This window comes from Crotalus tigris, unplaced genomic scaffold (genome assembly GCF_016545835.1).
Source record: "Crotalus tigris isolate CLP2741 ecotype Arizona unplaced genomic scaffold, ASM1654583v1 scf7180000018005.443694, whole genome shotgun sequence".
NCBI classification, from domain to species: Eukaryota; Metazoa; Chordata; class Lepidosauria; order Squamata; family Viperidae; genus Crotalus; species Crotalus tigris.
Window position 1 is genome coordinate 128989 of NW_024096769.1, and position 13399 is coordinate 142387.

General features: G+C 44.0%; 1 protein-coding gene across 1 annotated transcript; it reads right to left on the reverse strand.

Moving 5' to 3' along the window:
* Positions 1–1097: 1097 nt before the first annotated feature.
* SAMD1 (sterile alpha motif domain containing 1) lies at positions 1098–11672 on the reverse strand. Its single transcript, XM_039346536.1, has 5 exons — positions 10775–11672; positions 9015–9390; positions 8466–8556; positions 7055–7163; positions 1098–4592 (listed from the first exon to the last, which is right to left on the reverse strand). Exons 1-5 carry the CDS (start codon positions 11492–11494, stop codon positions 4434–4436), a joined length of 1455 nt encoding a protein of 484 aa, XP_039202470.1. The 5' UTR covers positions 11495–11672; the 3' UTR covers positions 1098–4433.
* Positions 11673–13399: the final 1727 nt, after the last annotated feature.

Below are 13399 nucleotides of genomic sequence, written 5' to 3' on the forward strand. Positions count from 1 at the left end.
CCAAAAGGTTGGGGACCTCTGCTTTAAAGCATGTAATATGCTATGCATGCTTACATAGCCTTTTAATCAATAAGTATTGTCAGGGAAAAGCTCTCTATAGCACAGTGTTTCTCAACCTTGACCATTTTAAGGCATGTGGACTTCAACTCCCAGCTGTGGAATTCTGGGAGTTGAAGTCCACATGCCTTAAAATGGTCAAGGTTGAGAAACGCTGCTATAGCAAAATAGGAAATTGTATCATGTTTCCCTATTCCTTGCCTTTTTTCTCACTAAAATCAAGATTGAGCACTATTAATTCTGAGCTGAGATACCCAGAAAGTTTGGTTCAGGAAGACTACATCTATCTTTAGTCCATGAATTATAAGTCAGGTTCTATTAAGGAAGATTGTTGCTATATTTGGCTGCTTATGAATCCTCATAAACCAAAAAGTTTATTTCACTCCAAGGGGGTCATATTACCCAAGGTACTGTCCAGACACTAGAAGGCAATTTCACAAGATGGCTACAAACACAACCCTACACCTGAAGCTTCCTTTGGAAGCTTGACAGGCATATGACATAAGTTGAAAGCTGAGAAATGAATTATATGTTTGAAGTGGAGTTTACCTTTTGAGGCACAGCAAAGGTATTTATTGGAAATCTTTGCAAGAGATGGCATCAACCCTATTATTGTCCATGCTGAAAAATAGAGTAATGAAAAGGAACATAATAGAGTTCTGCTGGAATATATCATAGATATGCCCACATCAGCATCCTATTTTTGCAGGCAAGTGCTCCAAGACAATCTCCCACCTCACCCACAACATCCAGTAATGACAAATCTTCTTCTTAGTTGGGAATTCCTTTAAATTATTGGGCGAACAACAAGGGAGAATTCTAGTCTCTCTAAAGGTGGTGCATTTTAGGAAAGAAAATTCCACCAATTCATTGTACCTTGTGGTAAGATAGTTTTGAACAGTACTGATTGTCCCTCATTACAATTAGATGCCCCTGAGTAATTTGGGAGGGAAATGTCCATTTTTTCTATCTCACATAGAATTAACTATTTTTGTCCTTCTCCAGTTCAATAAAAAGTTGCAATGCTTTCACCTTTCCAACAGAAAAAAAGGATAACTCTTTTATCAAGTTGGCTACTTAACTCTTTTTGTAACAAGGTATAGCATGGTGCAGGGACATCTCATAAAACCCCCAAGTCAGTTAATATATGTCCAAAATAAATAAAAAGTAAATACACCATTATATTAATTGGAATAACTTCTGCCAGTTCTGTATTTATACACAATGCGCACCAGCATCAGAAATTTAGATAAAAGATGGGGTTTTTTTTAGGTGGAACCAAAGTTGGACACTTAACAGGAACACCCAGATGAACTGGAGATAAAAACTACTTAAGACCAGATCCATGTCTGTCTACGTGGGAATAAATTCTACTAAACCTGAGATTATCTGGGGGGGGGGGAGAGGGGGAAAATGCAACAAATGATAGATGGTCCTGAAATCAGCCAATTCCAGCACATGGAATATCTTATTCAGAAATTAATCTTAAACACAGATGCAGTTTGCTAGATTCATGTTCCTAAAGAGCCACCATCCACTTTTGTGTAGGAATGTGAGCTTGGATGGCATTGTGGCTTCATTATGAGTAGTCACATTCAACCATGATAGCCAGGATTCACATATCAAAGATGACAACCATCCAACCACCACTTCCCAAATACCTCTTTTAGCATTACCCTGAAATTAAAATAGTTTGGATGCAATTGTGCTGACCTGAGACTTATGAAGGTTGCATTCTTCATAAGTTTTTGAGCAGATAAAATCCAAAACATTTAAAATTGTCTACTAGTGATTACTGTCTTCAAAGGTGCTATAATGGAAATTTGCATACATCATAAAGTAGTTTCCCTGTGAAAAAAGTCAGTGAAATGAGTGAGAAAAATCAACATGTGCCCAACTCACAATTCATTGAACTTATCATTTCACATTTTTCAAGATTTTTTACATTATGATCTGGGCACATGATGAAACTATGAAGTCATTTATCATCTATATATATATATATACACATATATGTATATGTATACATATATATGTTTATGTGTATATATATGCACACATACATATTTTAAAAAGTGAACTGTTATCAATATATGATGATCGTATTTACATAGTCTTAAGTCTGAGAAAAATTCATGAATGTATCAACACAAAGCTTTTTGCTCTTTCATTGCAAAGTTATGCCTTAAGCTGCTCCTTAAACGTTTAAGATACCCCAGTACAATACTCATTCCAATTTGGCCTCACTGAGCTTTCAGATCACTATAGTGAGTCAGCTGTATATATATTTTTTTTAATTTACCTTTTGCAGATTCTTTCATTGTGCCTGGAATGAGTTAAGAGTGAACCAAGAGCTCCGTATCTATTACCAAAAGGAGTGAGCAGGATCAAAAGCCACTCCAGCTCCTGCTGGATCGGCCACTGTTTCCTACACTGTATTGTGTATTACTTCTTGCACAGCAAGTTTGATAGACAAAATACAAGGGGTTAAGACTTGTTAGAACTTAAAAAATTTGGTTTTTTATTCCCAGCTCTGGACAAAAAAATAGGGCCTAGTGCAATAGAGAGCAATGTGTAGCCAGTATGTAAGCCCCTGAGGCACTTCTGTGCTAAAACATCAAGAACCTCTGTTATCAAAGTTCAAAGTATAAGTTTCTAGCCCTCGTGGGTCGAAGGGAAATGTTGAGAACATAAAATTCAGTGTGCTCATATCTGCATTCTTCCTGGTAGTGAAATTGAAGTTTCCTTCTCTCTTTGCAATTATGTAGTTTTCTGTTCCTAATGCACAACTAAACAGAGTAGATATAAATTTTTCTCACTTTCAGTAAGATCCCCTTTACATTTCTAATTTACACCATTTGAAGTGATCTGTCGTGATTCTCCAATGAGTTTTGGAAATGTTGTTCTGTATACAATCTAAGATCCTATTCTAAAGAGTTGTCTGCATCCTCTATGAAGTTCCCATTGTTTTTAATGCAAAACTGAAACTGACTTTCAATTGTGAAACAGATGTTTCCTGGCCAACATTAAGTACAATATGTCTTCAAAACCATTGAGAATCTGAAATGTTGTATAATGTGCCCACCGGAATACCTCCATCACCTGATTTTTACAAGTTTACCAAGGATAATTTCTTAATATTGGCATTGCAATCTTTTAGGATTTATCCTGCTTAAACAGGAAGAGGCCAGTCCTAAGGATAGGAAAGCCATCCCCTGGGTGTTTGATAGAGAAAAAAAATGGTTCTGGCCAATTTCATTCCCTATCCTTTTCTATGTCCCCAAAGCATTAATATTGGTGGTATGGTCTACTTATATAGTCCTTATGTAAGAAAACTCACTGCTAATGAAAATACATACATACACACGCAAGCACACAGTTATAACTCTCTGCCCACTGGAAAGAGCCCATCTATAAATCCTACATTTATTTTAGACTTTTTGGTGATTATGTAAAGGTTACCGCGCTTTCATCCCACGGATTACAATACTGAAAATTAAGGTGGAACCCTTCAAGTCTATTCCCATCTATGGACTAGACAGAAGATAATCTACCCCCACTTGCTTTCTTTTTTCTTCCAAAACTTGATTACCAGGTGACACTTCTCCATAGAGCAGAACCCAAAATCTGGAGCCCTCTTGCACATTTTTGCCCTTTAAACATACAGTCATTTCAGCTGGTTCCATTACCCTTTGCAGAGGGCTAAGGTATCTGGGAATACTAAATCGTTTTTTCAGTTTAAATATTTATATTTTTAAAAAATGGGGAAGAAAAAAAAATAATAAAAAGCAATTGACTCTGGGCAACAACCATGAAAATTGGAAGAAAAGGCTACCTGAACAGAAAAGAGAATAAAAAGCTATTTGATTAAAACCTCCTGGCACCTCCAGCAAGCTTTTTTTCTTGCCTATCATCGAAAGAAGGGGCAATCAGGGCTATCCAATGCTACTGTTGGAGAGAGGGAAGGGAGAAGCCATTTGGGTGCTGCTGAAGCATAAATCATTTCAGCTCAGGTGAAGATTGGGAAAAGGAGGAAAACCACATTGCCTCATCTTTCTCTCCCCCCCCCCCAACAGACAATGCACTATGGTGAGTGAAAAGCTTGGGGTCGGGTCAGACAGGCAAGATGAGAGAAGAAAGCGAGCTTTTAGCCCTCTGAACCCAGTCTTTTGGATCACCAGATAACCGGGATAAGGAAGCCACGAAAGCTGGGTCATTTCTGCCTCCCTCCTCTCACCAGGTATGGTCCAAGCCCTTGCCCTTCCCAACGTTGTCTTGTTTTCACAGAGGCAAAGGAAGGCTGAAATGGCTGAGACAGTAGCGTTGACAGAGTCCCTGTTCTCTCCCTCCCCCTCACTAGCGTGGCCCCGTTCTCCTCAGCCCATGAAGGAGTCGCCCTCGTCTTCTTCAAAGTGGCACTGCTGGAGGACCTTGATGTGATACTCGTAGATCTTGAGGGCCGGTCCCAGGCGAATAGAGAGGCCAGTAAGCACATCAGTGCGCTGCATCAGCAGCAGAGATTTCCCATCAATCTCCTAGGGAGGGGGAGGGATACACAAAAACAGAACATCATGAGATTAGTGCACAGCAGCATGCCAAGAAGAGGTTTCTTCCTTTCTATAAGGCAGGAAAAGAGTTCCAAGTATGGTTGATTAAAGCAACATTGAGGCATATATCCATGCATGCATACATACACACGTGCACTGCTCATATGCCTATCTCTCACCAGTCTGTGAGCCGAGAAGAGCCATTACAGAATCCCCACCGCCTAATTGGGAAGGGGCTTTTTAAGACATCTAGTCCATTACTTTGCTTAGCACAGGAAATCTACTAAACTTGCAGTGTTTCTCAACCTTGACAATTTTAAGGCGTGTGGACTTCAACTCCCAGAATTCCACAGCCAGCATTGCTGGCTGTGGAATTCTGGGAGTTGAAGTCCACACACCTTAAAATTGTCAAGGTTGAGAAACACTGTACTAAAGAAAATGTGTTCTAGAAATAGATATGGCTGCAGTTACTCTCTCAATATATAGGTATTTTTTATTAGATTTTTATATCCTTCTTTAGTGACCATCCGTGGGACAAGTACCTCTTTCGTTAAATAAAGCAAAACTATGACTCTGCTTATGATCTTATTTCAAGTTTCCTTTGCTTTACAGACCTGCTAAGATTGTCAATGCAATCTTAATTAATGGTACTTTTATCTCTGTCATTAACTACAAACGGTTGCTAGATGAAAACTTTACCTGTATTTACCTTTTATTCACTTGCTAATTTCAAACGTATTTATAATAAAACCAAAAACAACCAACCCAACTGAACTGGCTTGGCCACAACCCACCATTAGATAAAGTAAGGCAGGTAAGTGGGGCCCAATACACTTCCTAGCTGCTTGTCAGTGCTTCCCATTCTATTATAATAATAATAATAGTAAAGTTGAAAGGGACCTTGGAGGTCATCTAGTCCAACCCCCTGCTCGGGCAGGAAACCCTACACCATTTCGGACAAATGGCTGTCCAGTCTCTTCTTAAAAACTTCCAGTGTTGGAGCATTTACTGCTTCTGGAGGCAAGCTGTTCCACTGATTAATTGTTCTCACTGTCAGGAAGTTTCTCCTTAGTTCTAGGTTGCTTCTCTCCTTGATTAGTTTCCACCCGTTGCTTCTTGTCCTGCCTTCAGGTGCTTTGGAAAATAGCTTAATTCCCTCTTCTTTATGGCAGCCCCTGAGGTATTGGAATACTGCTATCATGTCCCCCCCTTGTCCTTCTCTTCGTATTCCTACCCTCTTAAAGTAACCAGGCACCCCAGGTGTGCTGGCAGAGTTTACCAGTGTGGAAGTAAAATTCAATAATCAGTTCTACTGGGCTTGTCAAAATGGAATTCAAATGTGCACCTATGATTCCTAGGCATCAAAATGGTTTAATTGCCCAGTACCTAAAGGCGAGACGGAAATAAGATCTCAAAGATCTAAGCTTTCAGAAAGCACAAAGCTTTTTACAAGCCTTTATTGCAAACTGAAATTTGTGTTTTTGAAGAAGCCAACAAAAGGCTATCTAACAAAGAGCATAGATCATAGTAAAGAATTAGGGAGCATAATTGTGGATGGTCATCAGGAGGTGCAAAATCTCTCTGAATCTCTCTCTCTGAAAACATGTTTTAGTGAGAGCTACCCAAAACTTGTCACAGCCTGAGCTCAAGAAAACCAGTCATGAAAAGGAGGACCACAAATGACAACGGGGCCTCCATCCAGGGAGTGGCCGCTTTCTCATCCCACTTTTACCGAATTTCAAAAGGATTAAAAAAAAAAAAGACATAAAAGACATATATGGTTACTGAGATAAACCAGTGATTTACTTTTAAGCAGGTTATTCTCTTGAAATACTGAGAGACTGGATGGCATTGAGAATCACAAGGGTAGGGAACAGGCAGAAGCACTACATCAGTGGTTCTCAACCTGTGGGTCGGGACCCCATTTGGGGTCAAACGACCATTTCACGGGGGTCGCCAAACAACGCAGTCCGCCATTTTCCCCCCCTTTTCCTTAGCTGTGCTACTCCCTTTTATTCTATTGGCTTTTGAAAGCCAATAGAATAGACTCTCTTGAATAGAGTCTAATTCTATTGGCTTTCAAAAGCCAATAGGAATTGTCCAGGCTGTCTCTGCCCTGCTGAGCCGCCAAAAGTCCCATTCTGCAAATGGTGCTGCATCAGTAGAGTAGTCCTCGACTTACAACCGGTTGAGTAGTCCTTGACTTATGACCGGTTGGGGGTCGTGGCATTGAAAAGGTTGAGAACCACCGCACTACATGAAAGAAAGCCATAGAACAACTAAAGTCTGGATGTACCTTTACCCAGATTTTTAAAGCAATTTTCCCAGTCAAATGGGACCTAAACTCTGGAAAGAGTTCCAGCATATTCTCCATCACAATGAGAGGCCAAGACTTTCATAAGACTTTAGCTGAAGTGTAATCCCCCAATCCCTCTTCTTGGGGTTCTCACCTGCTCCTGAAAGGCCGAAGCTTGCTCAGCAAACCCAGCTTCTGTGAAATAATCCACAACGTCACCGACAGTCCATTCCACAGGGTCAGAAGGCTTCTCTTTCACCGAACTGGAGGAGGGGAGAGAAAGTGACATTGAGATCAGAGGCCTTGCACGGCTTTTTCTCCACCATCAGGAGAAGCCTGGGATTCCTCATCAGCACCGGATCAGGGATACTGTTCACATGTGCATGTACACTCAGACTGCACCGAAGGAATTCATCACAAGTGAATTGTACAGCATCTTTCTGTGGCAGTTTAAATCTGCCTTAAAGCATCCACTGCAGACATAGAAAAATGCACCAATTTAATACACACGCTTTATTTTATTTTTCAATCACACTATCAGGAGAGATTATAATTTAAAGTAAACATTAAGAAAATAGAATACCTCACATCAGAAAATTGTAAGAGTATCACAAAACTGACAACTAAATGTAATGGCCTTAAAAACATTGGGAATATAAAACAAAAATATTGGCCTGAAGCTGAAAGCAGCTGTTAAGGCAAATCTCTCTTGGGTCCATGTTCCACAACTGGGAATGACTGAAGATACCCTCTTTGCTCGCAACTTTTCATCTTACATTAGTGCTGCCTAAAGGAGGCAACATGAAGTTAAGTATATGTGAGACAGAGTGGCCAAATATTCTAGTCCTTAGCTCTAATGATATCTGAAAGGCAATGTATAAAGTAGTTGGCACAGTACAAGTGCATTACAACTGTTAACATCCAGCCATGCTTGGTAAGTTTGCAGCTGGACTTTGCATCAAATGCCACTTCTGAACAGCAAGCAAAGACAGTCCAGTATAGAGGGTCAACAAAACAGACTGACCAGGGCACAGAGAACTGAAGTCAGGCTAGTCATTGCTTCCAAAACCGGAAGCAATCACCATATCAAGAGTTCTAGCATGGCGTGACACTTTAAAGATAACAAACAAAACAACCCCAGTGTGGATATTTCAACCCCACAGCTCCTGTTTTGCAATCTAAAAGGAAGAGAAGTCTCACTTCCTCTAGCAACATCATGTAGCCAAAGAGTCTATATAGCCTTTCTCCTCTTCAGCCCATCTTCTTCTCATACAACGGTTTCCCTTCCGAAATCAGGGCATATCAGACCCTTGCTGCCGTTACCATTAGAACCAGCCAATGTGTGGTGGCAGTGACCATTATAAAAGTAATGAGCAAGTGAGATATGACCAAGGTGTCCAAGATCCCAAAGATATTTTCAACCTACATTAATTACTGAAAACTCTGCTGTTTTTCTAGAGAAGTGATAGCAGCAGAAGACAGGTTCAAATATATCCACTTTTTCTTTACAATAGTTAAACCAGGCATAACTGAAGAACAGGTTGTGATATCTGCACAAAACTTACACACAACTGAATGGTCTCCCATCTGCCTGGATGCCAGGTCTCCCAGGAGATGAGGGCACAGAGGGATCAGCCCCTGCAACAGCTGGTGACACTGGAGAAAAAGCAGAGAAACAAACAGGGGTAGATCTTGTTCTGTATCAGTATAACTGGAATTGGGACCAAACCGTGTTTGGGGTCCTTTAAAAACAATGAAAAATGTTATTATGAAAAGAACATTTTAATTTCCAAGATAGCCAATGCCACCAACCATATTCTTCCCTTTCACTTGCCCCAACTAATTCCAACCTACTCTAGAATGCCAATTAAGAATTCTTAAAACTGAATTAAAGGATAGCGTCCATATTTATTGCAGATCTGCACATATACACTGACACACAATGCAAGCATGCAATACATTGAATTATCATTCAACCCATGTCAGAATTATTAGTGTTTAAGTGACCCCCAATCTCAGATCTTTTGCCTTACTGCCTATTAGGTTTCCCAGAAAAGTCAAGTTTAGCCAGCTACTTCCCCATCTTCTGCTACTTCTTCCTGCCTAACCCATACCTGCTCTGTCTGGCTGCTGATAGGCGCTGCCATCTTTCTTGCTGCCTCCCAGATGGTGACAGGCACTTTCTCCAGGCCAAGAGGCCTTTGTGTGACATTGCTCATTCCCTTCATGCTGAGAATGCTCCAATCCTTTGTTCAAAGATGTTTCCTCTAGGGAGTGCAGGTCTCTGGGGGTGACACTGCTGGGTGCGATCTCTTTCCCACCGTGCTTGCTGTCCTTACAGTCACCATTCACCTGGCCTGTCCCAGGTCTGCTGTAGTTGCTGATCTCAAAATCTTGTGCCACTTCTGAGCCTTCAGACATAGTGGAGACTTCATCCTCTTCTTCCTCTTCGTCCTCGTCTTCTTCACCTTTGATCTCCTCCCCTGCCTTCTATTAATATCACAGAGAATAAAGAAGAACAGCACACACATTTTAATTTGGCATTCTTCTGACATATTGGGATTTCACCCATCATGAAGGCAAGTACAGTCATCACCTGGAAACAAGCACAACTACTTTTGAGACATATCACTGCAGTGTTAATTACTTTGGCTAAGACATCTCATATCTCAAACCCAAGCTGTTTGTTTCTGAGCCATTTTGTTTCACTTTCCCTCACTTGTATACACCCAGATATTTCTGAGGGCAGTCGATGCAATCAAACTAAGTGGTGCTGGGCTGGGAAACTTCTTAAACACTGCTCTAGCAATGTGATTAAAAGCTCCTTGAAGCAGGAACAGGAAACTTTTTATCCAGGGAGCATTTCATGCTAGTAAATCACTGCCACCTCTATCTTCCACCTGCAGCTTTTATGAAAATCTGTGATCATTCTCATCAATTAAAGATTGCAAAAATAATAATAGAAGAAAAAAGGGGGGCCGGATTTCCCTCCCCCCCCATTGCTAATCCTTCCTTGCTGCTAACTGAATTGGATAACAGCTAACAAGACTGCTAACTGAATTGGGTAACATTTCTGAAGTGATTACTTCCTGACCCACATTGCATGATATTTTCCTCCCCACCTCCAGCTTACCCATATTTGCATTCATTCAATACTGCTCCCACAACCTCTAGACTTTATTGGAGGTTACCAAATTCTTTAGGTCAAGCACAAGCTGACTCTTTGTTCTGTGTTTAGATGGAGCCTGGTACGACTGGAGTTGGGCTAGAAGGGGGCGCTGTTCTGGGCCCAATGTACACCAATGGCAGCAAACTAACCTTATGGAAGGACCACACACAGGTGAGCTAAGAAAGAACCCCCTCATATGTCGGAAGACTGTCGTCCGCCAGCCCCCCCTTCTCACCCCCACCCCCCCGAGAGTCGACCTTGAAGTTCTCGGAGCGCCAAAAGCCAGCCAGCGTCTGTCTCCTAACCTTGCCAAAATACTTCGCCAGTGTACGAGGGAATACTGCCCCGTTTAAAACCACGCACCAATCCTAGCGCCCCCTCCAGTGCGACATGATTTGATTGGGTGCTGCCCTCAACTCTTCCTCCCAGACACACGCACACCTGCACGAGAGCCCACTGACAACATCTGGGGGTTGGGCGCCGTCCGCCCGCCCCCAAACTGGCTGCTTTCTGGCGCCCACTGGCGCCCCTCCCCCCCAGCATTCGGGCACCCCCCCTGCGCGCGCACTCTAATCGGTCCGTTTCCTTCCTGGAGAGCCTCACCTGTTCTCAGCCGGTGCGTCCCCTTCGCCCCACGCCAGACACAGCCATCGCCACCCGCTGTTGCCAACCCATCCCCCAGAGCGCGCCCCGGCGTCTCCTCACCTTGTTCCTGTATGGTCTGGCGTTGGGGGCCCGGGCCTGCGCGCCTCTCTCCGCCCTGGGCAAAGCGACGCTGTTGCTGCTGCCGCCGCCACCGCCGCCGCCGCCGCCACCCAAGCGGGTTCTTTCCAGCCTCTCCTCTTGAAGCAGCCCCTGTGCTCGGCCTCGAGTCACTCGGCCGCCCCCCGGCGCGGCGCCGTCCCCGCCCAAGTAGCGCACAATCTCTCGCAGACTAACGGGGGAGGATTCCTCTTGGGCTGCGGGCGGCGGCGGTCGCTCCCGTCCGGTCCGACGAGGCGGAGGCGGCGGCGGCGGTGGCGGCGGCGGCGCGACTGGCTCTGCGCGAGGCGCAGCACGCTGGGAGGACCGGGGCGTCGCGGTGGCGGCGGGAGCGCTGGGCGGGGAAGTGCGGGCCGGGCGCTGCGGGGCCGCCGGACTGGCGGCGGGCGCTCCACCTCGCCGGGGAGGCTGGACCCGCGCAGCGTTGCGGTACGAGATGCTTCCCTTGTAGCTGACTCGGAGCACGGCGCGTTGCTGGATGAGCTTTTCCAGCTCGGCGCGGGTGCGCTCCGGCTCCGGGCCGTGCCGCCGGCGCACCATGCGGCAGATGCGCTCCAGGTCCGGGCGCGCCTTGCGAGAGCGCAGCGAGTCGATGGTGTCTAAGATCCACTCTTGGTAGCGGGGCGCCTCCTGGCCCGGGGGCGGCGGCGGGGGGCCGGCCATAGTGTTGCCGCCTCCCCCGGGGCTTTGCTGCCCCCGTGCGCCGCTCCGCCTTGGCCTCAGCCCTTGTCCGCGCGGCGCGAACTGGACCCTCCACCCGGCAGGCGCTGCTGCTTGCTGGAAGCGGCGGCGCGCGGGCTGGTCCGGGCAGCGCGAGCTCCTCCCTCCCCTTCCCCCAGCCGCACGCGCCGCCGCCTCCAACACCGCCCGAGCGGGACCCGCAGCCGCTTAAGGAGGCGCTGTTGCCTCCCGTAGTCTCCCTACACTTGGCGACTTAAGGTGGAGCAGGAGAATTCTCGGGCTTCCTTAGCGGCCGCTCGGAGGGAAAAGACGCTCTCAGGCCGCCTCCGTCAAAAGTCAGCCCCAATCCTACGAGAGAGGTCCAAGTCTGTTCTATTTATAGCCGCGGGAGTTTGCACCGTGGGCAAGTAGAAGGGAAGTTTTCCTCCTAGCCGTTTTTCTGCAGTGCTTTGCTTTCTCGTCCCACGCCCTTCTTCATTAGTCCAAATAACAAATCTATCCCCCGCCTCCTCCACAACGAACCGATTCGGCAGCCCTGATGTCGTCTTACTGTCATAGTTACTTCCTATTCCACGGAAGTTTCTGTTCTGTGATGCCCAAACGAGTCAACCGCTGGATGTAATGAGATTCAGTTTGGAGTAAATACTGTAGACAAAGAATGGACTTACAGGTCTGAACAGTTGACGAGGGGAACTGGCTGTCTTTTACAGGAAGATCTGCTGCCTTAAGTTTGCATTTTTTTCCCCCTGGTGAACGTGGCCTTCATTTTCTAGATCTGAAGCATATTTTCTATCTTGCATTTTGATTACTTTTGCTTAGGACTAAGGCCTAGATGCCTGGTATGAAGAGGAATGAAATAAAAGCAGCAATTTGTTTCTGATTACAAATGACCACAAAAAAAGGTTTCTGTAAAAATATGGATTTTACTGTAGTGCTGAATTTCATATCTTGCTTTTAGCTTCTTGAAAAATATGTATTCACCCATTACCCATTATTGATTTAACCATGGCTTACTGAATTAACAGTTTACTGTAACAGAATTATAGTTACTTAAGTATAAATTAATCATACTGGTTGGGAATCCTACAACAAATTAAGGTAAAATGTGGTTGGCTAGTTTGTGATTCAGTGTAGTGTGTGAACACAGAGTAGATGTTTAGTGTATTACAAAAGTGAAACTATACTTTATAAAGACTTTATAACTGCTGCATTTGTCAGTTATATATCTGTTCTATCAATCATCACACCTTCAAATAAGGAACCTATACATAATTGATGATCTAAACAAAAGCAAGATATTGAGAGATTTGAATTAAAATTTAGTCACAGAAAGTTGAATACTCTTTTATCATTTGGTATATCAGATTTGTTACACAAGAGCAACTGAGACTTTCATATATTAACTCTGTATTCAGTCTGTACTTCTTTGTAGTTAGCTATTTTTTCCCTAGAGGTTTGCCAAAGGTAGAACTGTTTCCTTCAGAACAAATTATGCAGTATCTAACACTGATCAAGTTGTATTAGCATTGGGGGAAGAAAGGGAAATTCAAAAGTATCTCTTCTTAGAATTTCAAGTACAATTAAAAGACTGCAGTATATAAAAACTGATATTCCAACTCAGTTGTTCAAACTTCACATGATATATAGGTGATCCATCTTCATTTTAGCCTATGAAGAATTGCTCATAAAATGAATATAAACACTTAGAGCAGAGGTGTCACACTCGCCGCATCACGTGATGTGTTGCAATGTATCGCAACTTTTTTCCCCCTTGCCGGAGCTGGGGTGGGCATGGCTTCCATGTGACGCATCCGGCCCATGGGCTGGCAGTTTGATACCCCTGACTTAGGGCCATTACTTAGATTCCCTCCAAATGAGTTAGGCTAA

Coding starts and splice junctions, on each gene's coding strand:
- SAMD1 (XM_039346536.1), bottom strand. CDS start 11,494: ATGGCCGGCCCCCCGCCGCCGCCCCCGGGCCAGGAGGCGCCCCGCTAC. Junction 9,391..10,774: donor CCAGACCATACAGGAACAAG/GTGAGGAGACGC, acceptor TGATATTAATAG/AAGGCAGGGGAGGAGATCAA. Junction 8,557..9,014: donor TCAGCAGCCAGACAGAGCAG/GTATGGGTTAGG, acceptor CTTTTTCTCCAG/TGTCACCAGCTGTTGCAGGG.